The following is a 25917-nucleotide window of genomic DNA, read 5'->3' on the forward strand; positions in this document are numbered from 1 at the left end:
TATGATTTCCCGCACCTCCGGTTAGCACGGTTGGGTACGTACGGTGTGAAAGAATTTCAACATACTGTACATATAAAATAGCCATTGCCTAGCGTTGCTGGAGAGATGATTAAAAGCGACGAAACAAATCGGCCGCAACTGCTCCCACCTCACAGATCCACCCCTCCACGTTTTAAAGCAAAAGTTTGTTCTGCACATGGCATCAGCCACATGGCCTTCTGGGAGTGCACTATTTCAACAGCCTTGGTTCAACCACAAGCAAACTCTCCAACATTCAGTGTCTCATCAGTTGTCAGGCTCGTTTGAACCAAAGCTGGTGAACTGCTAGATGTTTGTAGCCAAGGACCCCAAACTAAACACACGCAATTGAACGTAATAGTTTTTTTTATGTACGTGTGAGTGGCGTCATTGATAACCAGGGTCGAGGCAAAAGCCTTCGAACTAACGGACGATTCCGCGGACCGGTAACAGCACCGTTCCCAGTGGTCATGGAAACACAACGCTCGAGACCACCCACCCACTGATATAATCACTCAATTGTTGCGAGCGTGACTCGTTAGGGACAAAAAGGTCACCGTGGCTCGCCTAAGAAAACATGATTACATGGCACCGTCTCTCCTTCTCCAAGATTTCTCTGCAGCCACGATTTTCATTTTTAGTTGGCCGCTTTTGTCGTGGAGATTTTTGTCGGTTGTTTTTTTACTTACGATAAATAAACAGTACTCCGCGGTCTCCGAATGTGTCCTTCGCACCACCGATTAACGCGGTTGGGGGCTACGTACGGCGCGAAAGAAGTTCACCGTACGTGCGTGCGTGTCTTCCCCTTTCCAGGCTGACATCTCTTCATGTCACCGCTGTTCTGAGTGGTCGCCCTCGCTGGAGCGAGGACTGTGTGGTGGCCACTGGCTGAGGCTGGGCCAAAGTAAAGCAAGCAAAAGATGAAGATCCCCAAGTAGCTCAAGGGGACGTGGTGTACAAAAAACGATATGGGTGCATCGAATGTCAGGCCGAATTCAAATAACAATGAAGAGTAATCAACACAAACAAGGAATAATAACCTCGTGTCGCCTTAATCGTGTCTGCGTCTCGCTTCTCTCTTCTCACTACGTCTCCTCTTAGATTTAAAAAAATAATGATAATAGGAGACGATCTTATAGCTGCAAGGAGATCATGAAGGAAGAAGATCACGAAGGAAGCCGCTGCTGTGATTATCAGACACAGCCTGCAGTCGTTTCACAGGGAGGGGGCGATGATTTACTGCTGTCTGTGTTTAATCCCAGTTGAGTAATTGGGATTATCTCACTCCATCTCTCGTCTCTATCTCCTCTGTCATCTCACTCCATCTCTCGTCTCTATCTCCTCTGTCATCTCACTCCATTTCGTGTCTCTATCTTCTCTGTCATCTCACTCCTTCTCGTGTCTCTATCTTCTCTGTCATCTCACTCCATCTCGTGTCTCTATCTTCTCTGTCATCTCACTCCATCTCGTATCTCTATCTCCTCTGTCATCTTACTACATCGCCATCTCGTGCCAGCACCACCTGAGATGCGGAAAGAAATCCCACAATGCCCAGCCACTTGTTGGCTTCTCACAACGTGGTAGACCTTTTATCGACTCCAGGGAGGATGATGGGTCAAGCGCTCTGCCACGGTGACACAGGACAAAAAACGCGAAGTGCTGCAACTCTTTTTAATCGACACAAACTCCCAGCATTCCCTGAAATAATATTAAAAACATTTAACTTTTAATATATTCAGGAATGCTGCCACGGGGCAATGGGTGAACGATGCGAGTTACTCAACACCCACCACCGACAATCTGTCCACTGGGCATCGTGCACAGGGACAGTGCAGCCGCTCGATCGGCAGGTCGCGTTCGGCCGGGTAAAGCGTGGGTGGCTCCCACATCTTCCTAGACGTCTGGCACAGTGTGGAAGAGTAGGCCAAAAACACCCTCTACCGTGGCATGATCGAGCAGTCGCGAGGCTGCGCCTCTCTCTACCTTACGTGTGCGCATGCATGTCGAACTTTTTTCGCACCGTACGTAGCCAACCGTGCTAATCGGAAGTGCGAAAGAAGGCGTTGGGGCGATAATAATGAATTAACAACAATAACTTTGGCACGTCTTCATTAATACATAGCAGAGCGGCGCAGCGAATGGCCACCACATGTGAGCGTGCGGTTCTTTTTTTGTTCGCTTTTCGCATTCTCCATCCCCGCAAGGCGCAGCGCTCCCCAGGGCGAGGAGGAGGAGGAGGGGGGGGCCGTGCCACGCATTCCGTCACCGCCGTGACGACGACGGCGGCGGCGTCGGTCATCGCCAAGATGGAAACAACGTGGGGGCCGCTGTCCGGCTCGAGTGCCACGTGGCCAAGCGCGGCGGCCTCTCGCCGTTGTGCGCGTGTGCGTGTGCGCGTGTGTGCGTGCGTGTGTGTGCGAGCGTGCGTGTGTGTGCGAGCGTGTGCGCGTGTGTGCGTGCGTGTGCGCGTGTGCGTGCGTGTGCGCGTGCGTGTGTGTGCGAGCGTGCGTGTGTGCGCGTGTGTGCGAACGCGTGTGCGTGTGTGCGAGCGTGCGTGTACGAGCGTGCGTGTGTGCGTGTGTTTTTTTTTATATCAGAAACTAAAACGATGGTTGCACTGTCGGATTTAAACGATAAACTGTTTTTGTTCTTTACAAACACAATGTAAGAAAATTATCAGAGCACGTTTGTTTGCGTGTTTTGCCACAAGTACGTGTGGTTAATGCAGACTTGATGCCACTCAATAGGTATTTGTTTTCTGTATGAACACCTTAACACCTGTTATTTATTTTACCAGGTAAGGCCCCACTGAACTCTGCAGTTCTTTGTCAGAAGCGACTTTTGCCGCAAGCGATAGCTCAACGCAGTGGCTTATCACGCGGATATTTATAGCAGCAGATACTATAAACACACGTTTATTCTAAACGTGGACGGAAAACCTAGAGGACCCAGAAAAAAATCCACGCGACCACAGGGAGAGAGACACGCAGACTCCACATATACAGGTGTCAGGGTCAGGGTTGAACCCATGACCTCCTTGCGTACCACGCGAGATAGTTAACATCTCGCCACCGTGGCGCCCCAATTTTTTTTTGTTAACAACTTTCCCTACCCACGGAGACTCGTTCGAGTCGACGGTCAAAGTGACAGCGATTTCCTTCTGCTCAAGGTGAGAATTGTAGCCACACCGGCGATCGACCTCCCGTGTACGGCCCTGCCAGAGCCGGCGGTGGAAATTCCGCATGCTCGTGATGGGCGACAAGTCCTTCCATAGGCACCGGATTTTTCGACGCTCCAGGGACGATGGGCTGAGCTGACCCCCTCGAAGAGAATTCATCTCGCGTGCTTGGAATTGCGAGCAAAGCCAGCGGGGTCCCAGTTAAACGCCAGTCAACGCCGCAGCACAGCGTTCGAGCAGTCGTGAGTTTTGCTTGTTTGTGAACCAATCTTGCTGCTAAGATTCGCTCCCAGAAGCCCGTGCCCGCCGACGGGTTGTGTGGAAAGTGCGTGTATTTTTTTTGTTCAATCCGCGGAGACAAATATGGGAAGGAGGGGTGATTTATTTCATTGCGATGAGGACGTGGGTCCTCCTGCATACTAGCTCAATGAGCCTTACCTGGTAAACTAAAAAAACCTAAACTAACAAAAACCGAGGTTTGTTTAGTTTTTGAATAGAGGGCAGAGGATCAATCCCGGTAGCGGCACGCCACTGACGACAGTCGTGGTCGGGTACTAAGCGACGGGTCGTCAGGGTTCGTAGTGAAGTGTGCTAACCGCTGCGCCACCGCTCCCCCCCCCCCCCCAAGTTTACCAAACTTGGCTCTATGTAAAAGCAATCCGGCTTCATGGCGGGGGAGGGGCGGGAGTTGGAGTTTACTTCTAGGGCTCTAAACGGAAGGGTGCGTCGTCCGTCGTGCGTCGTGCGTGCCACCGGGCGACGCCGGACACCCGTTTGGCGCTGGGGCCAAGGGGGGGGACACGTGGAGCCGTTCTCTCGGTGCGACAACGCGGGTCCTTTGAGCCTCCCGGCCCTCCGCGGGCGATTGGGCTGCAGCCTCCCCAGCCACAGCTTCCAAGCAGAGGCCCGACCTAATTTCAACCCGCCCACGTGAGCCTTCAGCCATTTCTCTTTGGGCGGCGTGGCTGATATTTAATTATTTTGCTCAGTTGGTGTGGCTATCGTGTGTGTGAATAATAATAAAATAATGATTATCTACAGACGTTTATTCCGTCTAATTATGGATGAAGAACTCCTCCCTATTCCAGGCATCGGAGCTGTCTGGCTATGCTTCACCACGCTGGTCAGTGCAGCGATGGTGAAGTGGAGGGTCAGGGCTGGTTCAGATAGCGCTCACCGCTGACTACAGACACGGTCTGGGCTCGAACTCGGCTGGCGGTGTTGGAGAGTGCGGTGTTGCTAGATTCTGCAGCACCCTCGTGTACCGTACCGGCCTTTATGGGCTCTGCTCGCTAACAGCACTCGCCCCAACAGTCGGTTAAGGCTATACGGGCGGATACGTTGTCGTGTATGTGTGTGTGTTTAACGTCGTATATTACACATTTTTCCAATAACAGACGGCGAAGTTTTAAAGGGGACGTGGGTCAGGTTTACTTTGGCCCGGAGTTGTGTGCCGCGTTTCAAGAATAAATCCCACCTTCGCAATGAATCTCGGTTCATGGAGAGGAACACAAACGTTCAACTGCATAATCGCCTTCATGGGCAATCCATCTCCCCGACGCTCACTAGGTGTGCCAAATTGCTCACTAAAACAAACTTTGTAACAAGAAGAAGAATAATAATGACTGCTGTCACAGCCCTTCGTCAATCTACTGCTGAACGGATGAAAGCCTCCACACGCCGTGTAGGTTGGCCACGGGGTTGTTTGACCATACTTCACCACGCCGGTCAGTTCGGGGCTGACGGAAGAACGGTCGTCAGGAATCGCCCGTCACCGAGTGTTCATCATGGTCAGTGGTTGACTCAGCCAATCATCAATATGCCAAATAACATCATGAATCTAATTTAACATCGAGGGGTTTATTTCGATTTAAAGCTTTCGTGACTGCAGGGATTAATCTTCTTGGTTTTTTCGGAAAAGTCACGTAGAAGGGAAGTGATACAATTATAAAAATAAAACATAATAAAATAATTCTCACGACGTTTCGGCCACAACGCAAGCAGCCGTCCTCAGGTGAAAACCAGGTCTGTCTCCCCGACAGACCTGGTCTTCACCTGAGGACGGCTGCTTGAGAATTATTTTATTATGTTTTATTTTTATTATTTTATTACTTCCCTTCTACGTGACTTTTCCGAAAGAACCAAGAAGATGAATCCCTGCGTCGTGAGAATTATTTTAATATGTTTTATTTTTATTATTTTATTATTTCCCTTCTACGTGACTTTACCGAAAGAACCAAGAACATTGAGGGTTTTCTTCACGCAGTGGTTGGCGAATTGCCTGACAGCATCAATTCTTGACGGCTGAGAACACCCGATCAGTCTCAGATACCCAAGGGAAGGAGTGTTGGCGCAGTCGTTAGCACACTGCCACTATGAACCTGGACATCTGAGTTTGATGCCTGGGCAAGGCTCACATCGGCGAGTGATATCCGAACCATTCCTGGCGGCCCCTGACCCACTTTCAGAATCAGAATCTTGTATTTAGACTCGCAGGAGGAGGAATCCGATGAGCTATGAAGCTCTTTTCAACAGATGTCCAGTAAGGGGCATCTGACCAATGAGGTGACGTATGCTCAAACAACGTCCACGACTTACACACTGCATGGGAGGTCTAGATCCAGCAGGAGATTGATAAACAGCTGGCAATTATTTTTCATTTCTATTGAGACAAACTTTTCGAGTCGAACCCTGATCAAATAAATCGAGTTTATGTGTTTTCTCGTTTGCATACATTCTTGTTCTTGGTCTTCTTCTTCTTAAGACAGCTTAAGAATATTAATGACGACACGTTATGTGCCAAGTTTGACAATCGGTGTTGAAATTAACGTAAAGAAGCAACGGAGACACGGAGACAAGACAGCGAGTCGTTTGGAACATCCTTGGGAGGAGAATATTAATTGATTCCCAGGACCAAAGTTGACAGGTCAAGGGGGTTCGGAAGGGCTCAGACAGTGACGAGTTTCCAGCATGGCTGGGTGGCAGGTGGTTCTCAAGCGTTGCGAGTTGATCGTCTCAAACCTGCTCAGCAATATGGTTTCAACGAAATAAAACGACGGTGTTGGATTTGGTTCGTCACTCAGTTGTCACGTTGCGTCCGTGAGGATTCATGATTTTTTTTTGGTTCCGATTGTCACGCCATAGGGGGTGCATGAAGAGGCGCGCCGCCAAGTGTAGATATCTCGGCTGTTGGAGTGGTTCCGCAGCATCGCCTTCCAGGGTTGTCTTCTAACGCAAGGTGATGATGCACTGCTGTCTTGTGACCGTCACTAATAGAAAGAAAATAATTTGAGAGGTCTTACTTTGACGGAGCGCAATCGGGAATAAAACTTTCGATAGAAGAAGTAAATTATATTTGTTCGAATAGAATGAGATCCTTGAATACGAATTACTTCATTAGAATCTACAGTCACAGATTCAATTCTCCACTGGGGGATCTTTATCTCCACAAGGGAGCTTTGAGAAGTGGGAGATCAAACGCACGTTATTGGGACACGACGGCTTTCACATGGAAGCCAGATGGAGGATTTTGAATGTCAGACAAGCCCTGCTGCTTTCATTCCATTCATTGTCCATATTTCCAAGTGCTAAAAGTTTAATGATGCGTGGAGTTACTGCGGCTCAATAATAATAAGAACAACACGGAGATATTCCGCTTATAAAACCCCCCACTAAAACGACACGTTCAATACCGAGGTCAAGAGGTCATCACGGCCAAAATACCACCGATGCCAGCACACCTTGCCCAACGCTCGCTTCCTTCTGTCGGAAACGCTCAACGGCACGTTCGGCACCTGACCTCCAAGGTCAAGTGTAAAACTCTCATCACCGCAGCCATCTGGCTTCGGGTCTTCCAGTTCGCAGCGCGTGCGTGTGTACGCGCGCACGTGCGGGCGAACGTGCCCTGCCCGTAATTCAACCGCATTCACACACAACGGGCTGCACTGAGCAAAAGCGCAGATGTCTCCCCGCGAAAGCCAAACCGCGCGCGGCCAGCACACGGGCCCAAGCTACTCTGAGACCGAGAGGAGTTCAAGGATGCACCCGGGGTGATGGTGATCAACTGTTACGTGCACGGGGCAAGGGGGAAATAACGCGGCCCGGAGTGCGATCGCTGCACATTAATCCAAGGTCGCCTCTGATGGAAACAAAGTTGTGAATTCGCAAAGAACGCAGATTGCGCAGTTGCCGCTGTGCGACGTTGGGTTGGCGCCACGCATTCTCTCGCGCATCGCTCGTAGCGGGCGGTCGCTAACCCAGCGTCATTATTCCTACCAGCGGCGTGGGCGAGACCATTAACGAAGTAATTAGTCGGGGCAATCATGATTCGGCGTTTCATCCCACGTCGCCCCAGGCGTTTGCGCGTAATGTAACCCTGCGCGTCGCGTTGAGAGGTAATTGCATTCTTCCGATCACCTTACTAAAGCGCTGCCATGTTCGCAGGCCACCGCGCGCCTCGCTGCACCGTGCACAAAGACGTGGAGGAGGATTCAGGTTGATTGAGATTCACAAGGCGGTGAGAACGCGACCAGGATGAGTCTCATTTACAAGAGTGAACCCGGGGCATTCGTCTGCCAGTAGGGGGGCGATGATTGCTGCTGCTGCTGCTGTGTGTGTATGCTGCGAATTGAGTAATTTGCGGGGACATTTAGACTTAAAACTTTCGTGACTGCAGGAATTCATATTCTTGGTTATTTCGGCAAAGTCACGTAGAAAACTAAAATCTAAATTAAAAGCAAAAAAACCATGATGTTTTGATCGCAACACAAGCGGTCTTCTTCACCTGAAGAAGAAGCGGGTTCTGACTCTTACATTAAGCGGTTATTGTTATTATTGCAAATCCAGTTAAAATGTGTAAATGATTGCATTGACGGCTTGGGGTTCATGCGAGGCCACACTTCGCTACAACGGCTAGATGGTACGTCGCTTTAAAAGTTCAATGTTTTTTTCTCATTCACAAAGCTTCAAATGAAACGCACGTTCTTTTGAATAAAGTAATAATAAAACGTATTCGGCAATCGTGTTACACGTTGCATTGAAACTTATATACTTTATCAGCTTTATTTGTTTATTTATTTGTAGTTATTTGCTTACCTTTCCTTCTTTTTGAACTCGTATCGTGTTGTTGTTGTTGTGCTGTTTGTTGTTGTGACTTTCTGACCTGCCCCTTCTGGGCATCTGTGAAAAAGAGCTTCATAGCTCATCGGATTTCACCAGGATGAATAAGGAGTCTGACTCTTACATCAATGCGCTTTTGAAAGGCCAAAGGTGAGATTATACCACGTTACTCATACAACCCTTCTGCATCGGTCACCCTCCGGTGACTCTGTCGGGGTGCAGAGGTCGTCCATGCAAGTTCCCACTGCTGCCTCTGACATACACGTCGCCATTGCTTGCTCCCTTCCCTCTGCTACATTCTCGAGCTGTTTCATCACCCCCAGCCACCCCCCGACGTCCACTCTCGCAGCCTCCCACCATCATCGCCATGGCGGCTTTTAGATCTCCTCTGCGGTCGCCCTTCCTCTCGGTGCCGCCACTGCAATTGCCCCATCTCGGTGACCTCCTCTCCTCCACCGTGCCCACGCGCGCCACCCATCATAGCCCCCTCCTATCCCCGGCTGCATCTTGCCACGCCGAGGAGTAATCCGGCGGTCGAGTCGTCGAGCTGTCGCTCTCGCCATCGCAAAGTTCGCGAGTTCGATCCCTCGCCGGGAGGAGAGGGTCACTCGGCACATCATCACTGCCGGGGGTCGACAAAATTATCACCGCTTTGCGGGGAAAGTCAACGGCGACATCTCCTGTGGCCAGGCTCACCCTCCGCCCCCGCCGACACAAGAAAGTGGAATGACCGATACGGGCTCTGGAGCTGTAAACAGGGGATGAGCACCAATGCCTCGATGCTCACTCGAGCAGCAGGAAATTTCATTGACTTTGACTGCGCTGTAAATGCGTGGAGCTGCCCCAGTGTTGAGGCAAAACAGAGTCTAATTGTCCTCGGGAGAAGCCACACATGTTGAGAATTAATAGTGGCACGGGGTCATGTTGTTAAATAGGAGTTGTACACTTTCAACAAAGCGTGTATATATGTACCATCCTGGTGCATACATTACTCATTGCTTATATATGCTCGTGTGTACTATATATATATGTACCATATATGCGTATATCCACACATATATATTATGGGGAGTTGTAGTGTAGCGGTTAGCGCGCGCTACGCTACAAACTTGGCGACCCAAGTTCGATTCCCACTCATGGTCAACACCAGTGACGATTATCCGAACCGGTTCTGGGCCTCCTCTAGGTCGACTCAGCCTCAAATGAGAACATTGTGCGGTGTGTAAACATCGCCACTAGGGAGAAAAATGCGGTCGGGCGTGGTGCTGGCCACTCACTCCCTCTTGTGCCGTGCCGGCCTTCATAGGTGCTACTCACTAGCAGCACTTGCCCCAACAGTTTGTTAAAGGCTATACGGGTGAGCTTTGTGTGGTTGTATAAATTCAATATCAAGCATTTTTCCTGCAAAGAACGGCGCTTCCCAACCCCAGCCATGGAACTAAGCCAAAATTTATTTTCAGATTTTAATTCCCCAAATGTTTCTGTAGCTCAAAATTGTGCATTTAACTTCATGGGTCACTTTCCGTAACTCGGTAATGATTATAATTTCCACATGCGTGTAGGCAAAGCCTTCTCATGAACTGAATTTCTTAACAGTATATATACTGTTAAACACTTTTAATGTAAAGTACATGTATTGTATTTTCTTGTGTGAACTTATGCAAATCACTTTAACGACTGCTTAGATTTTATTTTTTACATGTCAGCAGCGCTGGCTCAATGTCTCTGACACAGCCATTATGAGCCTCCAAAGATACACCCAGACCCAGGGCTCAACACCTTGCTGAGTCGGTGCACTCACTTAATAGTAGTAATACTACTGCTATGTAATTGCATGTGTACGCCTCGTTTGAACCAGATGGATATTTTTGTTTAAGAGAGTCCTGCATTTCTGTGTTTGGCTACTTTCATCTTCAGGGGCGTTTTAAGAAGTTGCCCAGAGAAAACTCACACATACAACGGGTAGCAGCTACAAAAGGTTCCGCATGTGTGCGATCGCGAACCCACTTGCTGTACTGCTACTTCCCTGAGCCCCTTGGCAACCCATCCGTGATTCTGGAGTTTCACAAATCTATTCGTGATCTCGCTTGGAATACACGGAGTGATAATCACCCCTGACTGAAAAAAAATATTGGCAGGACCCTCCTGCAAAAGAGGCACGAGACTGGGTGAGGCTTTCCTGGGTGATCTTAATAATAACTATTCTCATTATTCCACCATTGGTACCTCATTTGCCAGTAAAAATTATCATAATTGTGTTTTTAACTTTTAATCTGGCAACAAAACTGACACCTTTTTTACGAGGAGTCATGTTTGCATAGACCACAATACCTGCAGTCATAATGCAAACAAAAAACTAAACTCTGATAATGTATGCACTGTCCTTTAAGTTGATTGGTCCACACCCGAGACAGCTTTCCTTAGAGCCTAGTCTCAAATGGGTTGGACCAGATGACGCCAAAAGGCGCACCATCAGAGTATGAGAGCTCGGGGTAAGTAAAAAAAAGGTGTCAGTTTTGTTGCCAGATAAAAGGGTAAAAAACAATTATCATATTCTCATTATTATGAATAATAATGAGTTCCACAGGATACAACCAGACCCGGGGCTTGAACCCAGAACCTCATCGTTGCCGACTCAGTGTCTCCGACACATGCAGCTGTCCCGCGTGCAAGGGCCCACCTCAACCACCACCCAGACTTCTCAGGATAAACAGTTTGTTCAGTGGGCCTGTAGCCGCCAGCGCAAGTGCCCCCACCTGTGCCGGAGGGCCCACAGAGGCGGCCGCTAAGCGGCGCGCCGTCTGTTTATTCAGGTGGCTTACAGATCCCCCCCCCACCCTTCCGTGCTGGCTCTGGCCGTCTGGTTCAAAGGCGATTTACTGCGAGTTCCTCCTAAATGCGAAGGGATTATTGAAGGTCAAGAGGTCACCCGCGGCCAAAGCCTGTTGAAGCCCCCACACGTCAGCATTGCTCCCTTCCTTCCTTCTGCCAGGTCACATGACCGTCTCACAGTCCACACCTGCCCACCAGGGTCCACTCCGTCATCCACGTTTATGCCTGATTACAGAGTGGGCAACACCCTTCAAGGACCCTTCTTACAGTCCCATGGCCACGCATTTCTTTATTGAGAACTAGTTTCTTTAGAACTGTTGTAAATGTTTTGTTGTTGTTCTTCCCCCGCACCTACGATTCGCACGGTTGGCTACGTACGATGCGAAATAAGTTCTGCATACATATCACCATCTGACTTTAAGTCTTCCCCTTCGTCATCAACCTCCGGATTCTACTGCAATGCCTGCCTCAATCACCTCACCACCTCCATTCGCCACGTGTCCTACCAAAGCAACTTCTGCTCTTCTTTAAATCTTTAACGCCCTGCTGCCACATTCTATTGCAAGTTTCTTCCACATTTCTTACCCTTTCGTAGAGTTCTATTTTGGCCTACTCTTCCACTCTGACCGGACGTGTGAGAAGAGGCGGGGCCACACCTGACCCCACGACCACACGTGAGCTGCCGGTTGAGGAACTGTCGCGACACCCATTTACACAGCTGTGTGAATAGAACCGCAGGGGGCGGACATTTAAAAAACGAATCTTATCCTATTTTTTTTACACGCTTTTTATTAACTCACTCTGTCTGTTTTATCCTCAAATCTTGTAACTAAATTTTTACCCACTTCCCAATCTGGTATCGACTGCAAACTTGGTATACTTATGTCATACTGATGACAATAAATTAAAAATATTTTTTTCAAACATTCTTTTTTATATATTATGTTTCGGCTTGGGTCTAATTGTCCATGCTCAACTGACGTTGGCTGTAAATCACAACGGTCCCTTACGTCATGGCAAGCTTCGGGGCCACTTCCTGGAGTTCTTCCATTACTAGTACGGTACGTTTCATTAAAGCGTGTTTAAAAATGTTTTTATGTTACTTATTATATTTATAGAACGCTTTAGTTCAAGGCGGTTTATGCTGTTATGCTGTTTAAAAAGCGATAACAATAAAAGAGCGATTTAAATGGCAACGGGCGTGCAAGCGTCGAGGAATGAGTGACCATTAACAACAGAGGGCACACAGGGGTCACACAGGGGTCACGGAAGGGCTATAGGGGAGGGACGGGATGGAGTGGTGGGGCGGAGGGAGGGAAGATTCATCAATTGGTGTGGGTTGTGAATTCCTGCTTTGGCAACATTCTGACCCACCCCAACTGGACATCTATGAAAAAGAGCTTTACAGCTCATCGGATTGCTCCCGTATGAATACATATTCTGATTCTGAAGAGGAAGGGAATGGGCGATGGTGAAGTGGTAAACTTGCACCGATGTTTTAACTGCTACACCAGGAGATGGAATCGAACCACGAACAGGGACCTCTGGATTGCTAACTATTAACCAACTGATTTTATTTGACCAGGTAAGGCCCACTGAGCTATGTAGCTATAATTCAGAAGCGACCTGGCCACAAAATGACAACGAAGTGGCTTATCACGTGGAAATTTATAGCAGCCAAATACTTTTAAACGCGTGACGGTGATTCGAAAAATCCACGCGAGCGTGGGAAGGGAGACGCCGCAAACTCCAAATATACAGCAGGCATCAGGGGTCCGGTATCGAACCCACGACCTCCTGTATACCAGGCAAGGGAGTTAACATCTCCTAGCTGACCATGCCGTGGTTTACGACCTCAGTGCCTCGTCGATTTAGCGTCGTCGCTGTGGGTCGTGGAACCCTGCTTTGTGCAGCAGTTGCTTGAGATTGATTGATAAGCTTTCACGGTTTAAAAGACGGTGTTATCTATCTGCTTCTTGTATTCTCTTTAAAGGAAGACACAACGCAAAAAAAAAACGAACAGCTCTTATCTTGAGGATACACAATGTGTACTGGGCTGTCGGACAGAAAGCTGAAGAGTAACATTGTTCCACCTGAAGACGGAAGCTTGTGTTGCCTCCGAAACGTCGTGATTTTTATTTTATTTTACTTTTATTAATTTTAATGTTTTACCTACGTGACTTTTCCGAAAAAACCTAAGAATATGTTTTACAATGTTATAGTGTGCTTGATTTTTTTTTGCTTTGTTTCGTGTGCTTTGACATTTTCCATTCTAATTGACCTCTCTCTACCTTTTCTTAATCGCGTCTTTTCGGACACCACCTTGTTTCTCTGTGCATCTGTCTGGAACAACTTCCGTGTCCGTGCGTCATCGCTCTTGCTCGTTTGTGTTTCCAGGCTGCACCGCACCGCTCTTCTGCCCGACGAGTTTTCCCCGTCATCTTGACAGATGACTGTGAGAATTCCTCTCGGCGAGTTGTAAGTTAAGCTGGCCAGGTGGCTCTGCCATAGACTTAAACGGCTCCCAGTCGGAAGGTTGCAAGTTCAAATCCTGGTTGAGGGGTTAACTCACCCCATCGTCACTGTGTGGTCACTAAAATTAGTACCACTATGTGGGGAAGTCAACGGTGGTTGTCCTATGAATATACTCGCCCCTGCCATGGGAATGTGGAATCTACATCGCTGGATCTGGGCTGTAAAGCGAAGGTGGGCACTTGCATCAATGGTCGTTTGAGCAGGATATAGTGACGGAGTTTTGGTTTCTAAAAATAAAAATGTTAGATTATTTAAGGACATATTTGGGTGTTTAAAATGCCTTCATGCAAACAATTGTGACACCACTCCTCGTGGTTTTAGGATCAATAAAAAAACGATTCTATTATCGCGCGAAATTTCGCATTAGGGCTTGCATTTTTCTTTTTTTTAAGGTTATTCCAAAAATCTGTATCGGGTTCCTACTGTCACAGTTATTTCAACGCTCATAGCAGTGACATCCGTGTCGTGAAATGTGTCTCTCCGGGGATTTTACTCTGTCTCTCAGGATGAATTCTCCTGCATCCTAAGCTCGAATTTCAACATAAACTGCTTTCTGCGTATTTCTGTAAGCAGCGTTGGCGACGTTGACGTGTTTACTGGCATCGGAGCGGCCAGTCAGCGTCTCTTGCCAAGTGTGGAATATTCCCAGGATAGAGCTACCCCCTCGCTTTGCGTCGGGGTTACGTTCCGGAAAGGCGCGACGAGGAATATCGTCGGAACGACGTCGACCAAAACGAATTCGTCGACGGGAGCTCAAGGACGACCAGGGAGAGGACGCGGGTGACGGGCTGTGTTCACGCACGCGCCTTCATCCTCGACGTACCCACGACGTTACATTAAACTACTATCAACACTGTGCTCAGCACAAGTGTACAGCGGTAAACTTTTGCACAAATTTCGCAGGGTGCGATCAGATACAGTACACTATAACAAAATAATAATCAGCAAAATACCGGCACATTTCGTGTACAGGGTAGGTGGTGGTGGTGGTGGCGGTGGCGGAGGCTGAGAGGCGTGGGGTTGAGGAGACGCGAATCAGACAGTGGTGTTCATAATGGTTAACGACGTTAAAAGAACTAAGAGTATGAATCCTTACAGTCACGAAAGCTTAAAATATAGAATTAATACCTTCTACGGGGAGGAATTTCACCTATCTGTCACCTGAAGACGGAAGCTTGTGTTGACTCCGAAACGTCGTTTTTATAAATTTGTATTTCAATTTTTTACCTACGTGACTTTACCGAAAGAACTAAGAGTATACGTCAATCGGAGTTTCAGTGCTTCTATATTGTGGCTCCTCCACACCCCGTTTTCCTGATCAATATAATTTGAGGCACGTGTTCGTTGCCTTCACGCGCCGGCTGTCTGAATTCGAATAGATCCTGTATCTCACCACTCTCCTCTCCAGTGACACCGACACCGCTAATTATTTTTTCTGACATTTTTCATTGAAGTCTCCATTTTTAAGACGCGGTTTGCCTTTGCCGAGATTAACAATGCATGCGGACTAATTACACGCTGCAGTGGTTTGTTGCTGGGGCATATATTTGACACATGTTTAACTTGTAGTGACTTGAGAACCCTTAATATCAGCTGAGCAACTCTATCTGAAATGCTCTTAAATAATCAAACCCCCACCTTTGATTCCCAGCGGAGAATTTGAATCCCGCGAAGCGGAACGTGTACACCTCGGACAATGATTGAAGGCAGATTAGGGTCAAAATTACGAAATAAAGAAGCAAACAAGATCAGGATGTATCGATTTTGAACAAAAAATATAATTTGGTTGTGGAAATAAAACACGCATCAGTGTGCCTGCAAAGGAGCGTCGTTGATCATTGCATCACGCAAAGTGCCAACAAGAAAATGGGACCAAAGTCTGCAACGTACGCAAAGGAGCACGGGGAGAAGAATGTTATGAACGACACCGACAGAGGCGGGAGGAGGAAACACATGGGAACAAATACAAATCAGAGGCATCGTACCGACGGTTAAGTGAAGCGGCCTTGGGCAGGACGCATCGCTAGACGGGGTGGTGGCCGATGGACAGGACCGGCGGTGGAGTCGAAAGCAAAGGAAGGGGCATGCCCAGAAGGCGACTGCCACCGAGATAGAACCATGACGCTGCGGTGGCGAGGAGATGTTAACTACCTCGCCTGCTATACAGGAGGTTCGTGAGTTCGATCCGGATGCCTGTATATTTTGAAGTTTGCGTGCATCTCTCTCCCGTCGTCACGTGAATTTTTTCTCCAGGTCCTCTGGTTTTGCCCTCCACATTTACAATCCACGTGCGTTTACAGCAGGGGTCGGCTTCGTCACTTGACTCACATGCGTTGCGCTCTCGAAACATTGAGTTTTTACCGAACTCGAACAAAAATGCCTCTTCTTGTTATGTTGGTTTGCCGACGCCCTCTTTTAGAGTGTTTGGCTTACTGCAATTAATTTGCACGTGACGATGAGCCGCTTCGTTGAGCTGTCATTTGTGTGCCAGGTCGCTTCTGAAAAAGAGCTATAGAATAGCTCAGGGGGTCTTACCTGTTAAAATACAATTTAGTTTATTTTTTAGTTTGCATGAACCGTGTGAACGCGACTGGGGGGGGGGGCGGAGGGAGCAAGGCCCTAAACTTAAATAAATCAGCAGAAATTAGCGGCAACACAATTAGACTCTTGATATGTCAATGGGCTGTTTCTCGCAGTAGGAAAAGCTTCTGTAGCTTTTCGAACAATACACCGACACGTGCCGAAAGGACACTGCCTCTGCGCGTTTTGCAACAACAACAAAAAACCCATCAGCGTTTTCCTGAAGAAGTGCATTGTGGTCCTCCTGCCTGAGGTTTGAGTAAAACCCGACCGACCGACCGCAGTGGCAGTGAAGACAGCCAACTGTGTGGACAACTGTGTGGACAACTGTGTGGACCGCTGTGTAGACAACTGTGTGGCCAACTGTGTGGACAACTGTGTGGACAACTGTGTGGACAACTGTGTGGACCGCTGTGTGGACAACTGTGTGGACAACTGTGTGGACAACTGTGTGGACAACTGTGTGGACCGCTGTGTGGACAACTGTGTGGACAACTGTGTGGACAACTGTGTGGACCGCTGTGTGGACAACTGTGTGGACAACTGTGTGGACAACTGTGTGGACAACTGTGTGGACCGCTGTGTGGACAACTGTGTGGACAACTGTGTGGACAACTGTGTGGACCGCTGTGTGGACAACTGTGTGGACAACTGTGTGGACAACTGTGTGGACCGCTGTGTGGACAACTGTGTGGACAACTGTGTGGACAACTGTGTGGACAACTGTGTGGACCGCTGTGTGGACAACTGTGTGGACAACTGTGTGGACAACTGTGTGGACAACTTTGTGGACCGCTGTCGCCCCTATGAGGATGACCGTTTGCAGCATTCACATTAAGCCACAAGTAGACCTTCATTTATCCAGTAAAACTTCACCAAAGCTTAGGTATACATTTTGTTACTTTTCACAGGAGTGTCTTGTTGTGAATTTTGTAAGAACCATTTCTTGAATGTCCTTGCACGTGGGAGGAAACCGCAACACCCAGTAAAATAGCATTTAAAAAACCGTCTCACACACACACAGGCGAGTGAGAAGACGACACCCAACAGTCCGTACACAATGTGCCAGCAAACCCGCTTCCTCTACTGACACCCCACTGGGCACCTCACAGCCACGCGCGACGACTCTCCGTGCATGATCCACAAACTCTAACGATCCACCCACCGCCACTGGCACCAACGCGGACGCAAAGCCGGGGGGGTGGGGGGGGGCGTGAAAGCCGACCAACTGCCAGAGCGTTTTTTGAACACGTGCGGAATTCGAAGCCAAATTCAAGAAGTGGGGGGCGGTGGGGGCCAGAATGTTCCAATTTCATACCTCCTATGGGGACAGGCAATGTGCTAGTGGAATACGACGGAGAGAAATCCCGGCGTTAGCGCTGCAACATCAAAGCCAAAGAAAGAGAACGGGCCTCGACCGCAAGCCGCAGAGTGTTCTCCACATTGTGAAGAGCCAGCCCAGGGCCATGCGATTACCAGAGTATGGGCAATGGGGAGCTCGTAAATATACGCGTGGCAGTAGATGGGGGGGGTGGAGCGGGGGAAGGAATGGAGCTGTGACGCAGTGGTCAGTGGTTAGGGCACAGAGCAGAGGTCGCAAACGGGTTTTGATTCCTTACCCGTACCCGGCCGCACCAGGGTCGCAAATGAGTACCCGTACCCGGCCGGGTACGGGTACCCGTTCCCTACCCGTACCCTACCCGAAATGAGTGACAAACGGTTACTCACCAGTGACTCACGGCCTACCCCTACCCGGCCGCACCAGGGTCGCAAACGGCTACCCGTACCCGGCCGGGTACGGGTAGCCGGGTATCGGGTAGGGTACGGGTATCGGGTACCCGGTTGCGACCTCGGGCACAGAGTTCAGCGGACCCGAGTTCAATTCCCGGCCACATCAGTTGCCGAATGATATCCTCAATTGTGCTGGGACCCTCACTCCCCCCCCCAACTCCACCCCCACTCCCCACCAACCACCACCCACTTCCCCCCACTTCACCAATCCACACTGGCCAATACGGCGAAGTGTGTTCTCAAACCAACCATCATCGCGGCCGACACAGTGTGGGAACGTTTACATCCAGCTGTTGATTTACGATTCAATTGAGAATTCCGATTCCTCATCTGGACGATGCGTAGCAGTCGCCACACTCTGCTAGTGGTGGCACAGTGGCTCCCAGATCAGTCTGCATTCTCAATGACCTGAGTTCAATTCCAGGCCGTGCCCAACATCAGGTGATATATGAACCTGTTCTGGGTCTCCCCTAGGCTAACTCAACCTTTAATTTAGCAATCGATTGGGCGCGTAAGCATCGGCACTGGGAGAATAAGGCCTCCTCATTACTCAAGAGTCTTAATAGGTGCTCGCAGACAGCACTATTTCCTCAAGGCTAAATGGGGAACATTTGAATGCGTGTGTGTGTGTAGCAGCCACGGTCTGTTAAGGCTATAGGGGAGATCTGTGTCTTTGTAGAAGCCACTGCAGTGTTGACGACTCTGTGTGTGTGGATATTTCCTTGCCCGATGATGACCAAATAAGAGTTTGAGGGAGCTCCTGGCCATTGGTGCCTGTGGTGGACCACACATCAGTCGACACGACCCCCACGTCGACCGCGTGGTCAGCGCCACTTCGGGTACAGCAGGTGGACCGGCCCTGCTAAACTTCGACACGCAGCGTTGCTTGCCGGGCCTAAGAGAAGTCCCCCCTCTAGTACCCGGTGAACTGCGGCCAACGACGTCCGCGCGACCCCTCGACCTCCACCATGGATCCGAGGGTGCGCGTGCCCACGGTGTGTGCACGTGCCAGCACACGTGATCGCTCTATCGACCGGTGGCTGCCGCTGGATCCCAGCCCACCGCCAACGTCCGTGACGAGTGGCACCCTCGGTGCCGGCCCCGCGCCGCCGCCGCAATGAAAGAACCGCGAGGGGTAGAGCCGGGCCCTGCCCTGTCCCTCTCCTCCCGAGGGGGACAGGTCGGCCAAAGTAGACAACAGCAACAATAACGACAACAATAAAAAATAATAAATTTCGGAGACGACGCTGGGTGGACTTACCCCGCGGTGTGTTCTGCGGAGCACCGGAGGTTCGTGAAACGGCGACGACGCTTTACTTTCAAAGGTGCTATTACGACCGAGGGGCACTTGCGTGATGTGCAATAATGACCGTGCGCACCCCTCGCCACTCCTCCTCGTCACGCAACATCGCAGGCTCAGTCCCCCGGCGAGCGAGAGAGCGCGAGCGGCTCACCTCGAACACCTCCTCGTCCAGGATGCGCGTGCCGAACACGGTGATGCCGCCCGTGTCGATCTCGGCATTGCTGCTCCGCTCCAGGGGCCGCGTCAGCTTCTTCTTGCAGTCGAGCACCACGGTGACGGTCTTGCCGTGGACGCTGATCGCCAGTCGGTGCCACCTGCAACGAGGCGGGCAAGTGGGTCACGGGTCAAGTGGGTCACGGTGCAAGTGGGTCATGGGGCAAGCGGGTCACGGGGCAAGCGGGTCACGGGGCAAGCGCGTCACGGGGCAAGTGGGTCACGGGGCAAGCGGGTCACGGGGCAAGCGGGTCACGGGGCGCGGGTCACAGGGCAAGTGGGTCACGGGGCGCGGGTCACGGGGCAAGCGGGTCACGGGGCAAGTGGGTCACGGGGCGAGGGGCGCGGGTCACGGGGCAAGCGGGTCACGGGGCAAGTGGGTCACGGGGCAAGTGGGTCACGGGGCAAGCGGATCACGGGGCAAGTGGGTCACGGGGCAAACGGGTCACAGGGCGCGGCGGAAAAAGCAGCGGTCGGGGGCGGTGCAACGCAATGTCGGGTGGCGTGGCGCAGTGCGATGCAATACTGAATCGTGCAGCACGCTATATACGTCAACGTAGCATTGTGGAATGAAATGGCATTTGGTCTGCGGAATAAGTGTCAACACTCGGTCGCATTTAGACTCCACGTGAAACCAAATTGATTTTTAATTATACCGAACTTCTAAATTATGCAGTGCAATGCCACACCACACAAGCGACGACCACGCGACGTGTCCAAGGCTGGAGAATGCCAACGGGCTGGACTGGCTGATGCCCCGGCAATTGCAGCCACGAGGGATGCCAATTGGTGTACGACACACTCACGAGTTACATTGCAGCGCCAGGATGTGGGGCGATTGTTGTCTGTGCTGGCTTGTGAGCAGTGTGGGGCCTAGCTTGGTGGCAGTGCAGCGCCTTCTGGTGTGGTGCTGCGCGTGTCTGCGTGTTTTACGGCGAGTGGCGCCCATCGCTCCTGAACGTTGATTAGCCGAGGTCGATTTCCCCAGCAGTGGCTAACGTGAAGTGGCGAGTGATATCAGAACCCGCTCCTCGGCCTCTCCTAGGTCGAATGGACGTTAATATGAGAACTTGTGCGGTGTGTAAGCATGAGCATTGGAGAGACAAAGGCGTCTGGGCACGGTGCTAGCCACACCACCCCCGCTTGAACCGTGCCGGCCTTATAACGTGCTCCCGGACAGCACTTGCCCCAACTGTCTATATAAGGCTATACGGGAGATCTTTGTTTGTTCTAACACTTTCCAAATTCGATTAGTTCCCATCGTCAGACTCTCTCGTAAAGACGATCCCGAGATGACGAACAGATGAGTGTAAAGTTGCATTGCTGTGAGGGACTTACCCCTGCAGTAAACCGGACGAAACTCCCATTATGTCATCCTTTGCAGCTCAAAAGATCACGTAACTATTCGTCGTTATTGTCATCCATAATTAATCCACCGCTGGATAATGGCCGTGTAACCACTGGCACCTCCGCGTTGGACATGCTCTCGGCCAAACGCGCATTCGTTGCAAACAATATGTTCCCGAGTCAGGGCGAGCCCATGTTGGCAACACTCCACTCGTGTACACGATCATTCCCTCCCGTTGTGTCTGTGCACCCGGGCCAGCTGGCTCAGCGGTAGAGCGAGCGTAGCGGCTAGTGCACTGCACTACGAACCCAGTCACCCGAGTTCAATTCCCGCTCACGGCCAACACCAGTGAAGGTTATTTGAAGCGGTCCTGGGCCTCCTCTAGGTCGACTCAGCCCCAAATGAGTACCTGCTGCGGTGTGTAAATATATACTGGGGAGACAAAGGCGGCCGGACGTGGTGCTGGCCACCCACCCCCTGGTGTACCGTTTCGGCCTTCGTAGGTGCTCGCTAACCGCACTTGCCCCAACAGTCTGTTAAGGCTATACGGGGGGTTTTTGTCTGTGTTTGGTGGCTCAGCAATGTGGAATTTCCACCACTGGCTCAGGGCTGAAGAACTGCAGATGAGCATCAATGCCCCAATGGTCATTTGAGGAGCATATCAGAGATGAGTTTCGGATTTTAATTAGTTTTTATTAAGGGACAATTTTGCATCTTTAAAATGTCCACGCGCTATAACGCGAGTGACATCACCAACGTGCCAACACTCACTTGACAGGGAAGTCACTTCGTGTGACTTTTATTTGTACGCGTGCGTGTCGAATGCGCACGTATGCACGTCGAACTTATTTCGCATCCTCCGCAAGCCGCACGTTGCTAATCGTAGGCGCGCAAGGCCAAGGACAACACGACGTTTGACCGCCCCACCCGCGCCGAGCGCGTGGAGCGCGGGGTGGCGAGCGAGCGCGTGACAGCGCGCGTGCGCGCGTGCGTCACAAGGCGCGGCGCCCACGTGGGAGCCAGGCCCGCCCGCGTCGCGTCGAGGTTTCAAAGCGCCCCGTGGCCCTCCGCTTTCTCGCGACCGCTGGCCCAGAGGGGCGAGAGCGCGGGCAATTGAGGCCACCGTCGGTCTCCTTGACGCGGCGCACGCCAGCACTGTAGCGGTTTACGCAAAGTTCCCCTTTGGCGCCACCCCCCTCCTCCTCCTCCCGCGTGCGCTCGTGTGCCGGTGGATTTTTTTTTTGAGCGACCGAAACGGCGAACATCTGGAGCGGTGAGGTCACGCGGGAGAGAGCCCCTCGTTTAAATCAGATACAGTATTCAATTACAGCTCGCCGCGCACGGCTGCGCGAGAAAGACGCCCGAATGAAACAATAACGGCATGTGTCGTCTCTCGCGTTCTCTCTCTCTCTCCGTCTCGCGTTACAATGCGTACCGACAGCCCTTTGCCAGGCCACTTGCTGGACCAAGGCTACTCCAGTGATGGAGCTGAGGGGAGGGGGTGGCGATGGGGACGGTCAGCACCCCCTGAGACCCCCCCCAAAATTAGCATCTAATTGGCTCCCTCCCCCATCCGGTCCACATTGAGACCCTGAAAATTGGGATTCAATTGACAACCTCCTGATGACATGGCTCTCACTACTCTATTCTTGCGTCCGGCAGCGGCTAGGGCCATTATATTTCATTTTTGTTTATATAGTTGTCAATAATTGAGGATATATGAAAAAAAGTGGATTAAATGTTTTCAATTCATGCAATTATTTTTAAAATAATATCTAACTTAACAACACATATGATGCCATGCTACGCAGCAATACGTTCAGGGCTAGATGCCAGTGTTGACGTCTGCCGCTGGCCACGACGACGAGAGGGCCTTCGGGGGAGAGAGAGTTCGTCCCTGGAGAACGTGTGCAGTCAAAGTACTCCGCAAATCCGTAAATAGTTTGATTATGCGGGGTGATATGGACAAGGGGTGGCTCGCAGAGTTTCACGATTCCATTTTAGCAGCTGCCCCGATTAATACTGCGGCCGTATTTACGTCAAAAAATATACTACTCCGTGCCGCCTTGTTTGGGTAGACGTTAAAGATCCTGTGACGTTATTCGCAAAGAGTAGGTGATCGTGTGCCAGTGTCATGGTCCACATTTGGCAAATGTAAAAATAAAAGTGCCCTTGAATTAATCAAATTGTCGCCCCCCCTGCTCAGAACAAACTTGGCAGGAACCTCCCGAAGCAGAATCACGAGACGCTCGGTGCAGCGTCTCTGGGGGTTGCGATAAAACAATGAAAATCGCATTGCCAGAAGACGAAAATCACGTGGCAAGTGGTGACGTCGGCGTGCTGGATCAGAGGAATAGCGGACGAGTTGAGATGCGGTGGCACGCACACGCAGCTGCATCGCAAGATGTCCTACGGGTGAAGGTGGAGCGAGGGCGGGGGGGGTCGTGCGGACCGTTGGACTTGCTGCACTGCCACCCACTGTACCTCCGATTAGCACGGTTGGATATGTAGGGTGCGAAAGAAATTCAACAAACATGCTGTCTGCAACGCCTACAATACCTGTTATTGTGGGATGGTGGTCGCCCGTCCAAGTGGTATGTCTCTATTAAAAGAACAAACTTCAACTATTCTATTTGATAAAATAAGGTTTGCAATTAGAAAGCATGAAAACCACAATAGAAATGAGTGCAACAGGGAAGAAACATCACTGTGAGTGCCCACCTGTGCATTAAAGATTAACCCAATAAAACACGATTCGAAATTCTACTCATCTCAGACTCTACGTTCTTTTTTGTAAGAGCCTCGGTCAAGTTTAACACATTCCTGCGGAGGGAGCTGGTAGGAACGTTGGGTTGCTCGGTCAATGGCCAGGGTCAACGGCGGCGTGGTGTATTCCGTAAATATGCCCGACTGTGAGGGCGGGCACAAGCCGGTGTGAGTAGGTTAAACGTCGAGTTTTATAAGGGCACCACGGGGTGACCAGCCCCTCCCCACCTAGCCCCACCCCTCCCTCCCCACCCAGCCCCTCCCCACCCTCCCCACCCAGCCCCTCCCCACCCTCCCCACCCAGCCCCTCCCCACCCTCCCCACCCAGCCCCTCCCCACCCAGCCCCTCCCCACCCTCCCCTCCCCACCCAGCCCCACCCTCCCCACCCAGCCCCTCCCCACCCTCCCCTCCCCTCCCCTTCCCACCCAGCCCCTCCTTCCCCACCCAGCCCCTCCCTGCACGACAGGCGGACACAATAATCCCCTGTGGGCTGGTGTAACCAGGAGGTCCCTACCAGTATAATCTCTCAACTCTCCTACCACCCTGCAACACCACACCCCCCTCCCCCTCTGCAGCTCATTAAGTCCACCTCCACACATCATGAACATCCAGCTATAGTGCCCCTCCTCCTCCTCCCTCACTCGCTGCCAATTAAACTCAGCCGACTTCGCCTCCGTATAATGAACATTCTTCACTGTGCAATTACTCCCACACCAATTAAACCTCATTAGCCCAGTAACATTTCAATAACCTTGCATGCGCTTTTTTCCCCCCGTAGATCTCGCTAGAATTGTTAATTGATACGTCTCGACGTGCTCTTAATTGCTAAAGTCACCAAACCCCCCCCCACCCTCGGCCAAATAATCACTTCACACTTATTGGACTAATTTAATCACTCATCAGCCCTTCTAGACTATATAGCAGAGGTGTGGACTCGAGTCATGCGACTTGGACTCGAGTCAGACTCGAGTCATGATTTTGATGACTTCAGACTCGACTTGGACTTGCCTCATCTTTGACTCGACTTGACTCGGGACTCGAGAGCAAAGACTTGAGACTTACTTGTGACTTGCATAACAATGACTTTGTCCCACCTCTGCTATATAGTTTGGCTATTGTGTGATTCAGGTTAGTGTCTAATTCGTATGCATAACACAAGTACGAGTCGGACTCAATGAAACTTAGCTTCCGGGGGCTGACTGCATGGGGCACATTCCAAAAATTAAATGTTTGAAAGCAAGGAACAGGAATACAGTACAACAATCGCGGGAGAGATTTTAATAAATATACTCTCTAATTACTCTTTGGTTCTTTCCGTAAAGTCACGTAGAAATACAATAAAATAAATAATGAAATACACAACGTTTCGATTGCAACACAAGCAACCGTCATCAGGTGTGAAAGAATGTTAAATTTGAAGTTAAGTCTGAGAAATTGGAAGTTTGAATAAACAGTAAACGGCAGTTTTGAGAGACATTTCTCAGACTTAACTTCAAATTTAGCATTCTTTCACACCTGATGACGGTTGCTGGTGTTGCAATCGAAACGTCGTGTATTCCATATTTTAATTTTAGAACTTTCGTGACTGCAGGAATTATTATTTGGTTCTTTCGGTTAAGTCACGTCTAAAGATAAAATAATAAATAAAATAAAATAATAGAATACGATGTTTCGATTGCAACACAAGCAATCATCATCAGGTATAATGAAATAGCGACATAAAATCTAACCAGAAAACTATAGACAGACATCTTAGCAGACAGATATCACCAAGATACATAGCGAGAGCAACACATGTAACAGAGAGGGGTGATCGTCTCTGTGGGGTGGCCTTAAATAGACAGAGGGGGGGCGGAGGCAGAGAGAGGGAGGGGGTTAGAGAAAAAATTAGCATATCAATGAGTGGTCAACAGACGTGGTGCTGCAAGTACGATGGCACGGCAAGCAAGCCTGAAAATCAGGAGAAGGACACACTAAAATTAAATAACCTAGTAAAATATCGAAATGTAATGTAATACAACACAGAGGGTCGGTCAACACACAATTAACGCATAGCCTGGTTGATTACGTATTTCAAAGATTGCTAAGTTAGAATTTAAGTGTAAACATTTTAAAGAGAACACAGGCAGAGAAAACAAGTCGCCAGAGAGAGAGAAAAAAGATAAGCTTAAAACTTCCCCGTAGAAGTGGTTCTAAAATTAAGATTGAACCACTTCTACGGGGAAGTTTTAAGC

General features: G+C 50.1%; 1 protein-coding gene across 2 annotated transcripts in view; it reads right to left on the reverse strand.

The window, feature by feature from the left end:
- LOC144948416 (uncharacterized) overlaps positions 1 to 25917 on the reverse strand; it is a 266228-nt gene that overhangs the window by 182457 nt on the left and 57854 nt on the right. For both annotated transcript variants that reach the window (XM_078877862.1, XM_078877863.1), the window contains exon 4: positions 19507 to 19669. In XM_078877862.1, the coding sequence (XP_078733988.1) occupies positions 19507 to 19669 (163 nt within the window). The remainder of the gene's footprint in view (positions 1 to 19506; positions 19670 to 25917) is intronic.

This window comes from Lampetra fluviatilis, chromosome 49, assembly GCF_964198595.1.
Source record: "Lampetra fluviatilis chromosome 49, kcLamFluv1.1, whole genome shotgun sequence".
In the NCBI taxonomy this organism is placed as follows: domain Eukaryota; kingdom Metazoa; phylum Chordata; class Hyperoartia; order Petromyzontiformes; family Petromyzontidae; genus Lampetra; species Lampetra fluviatilis.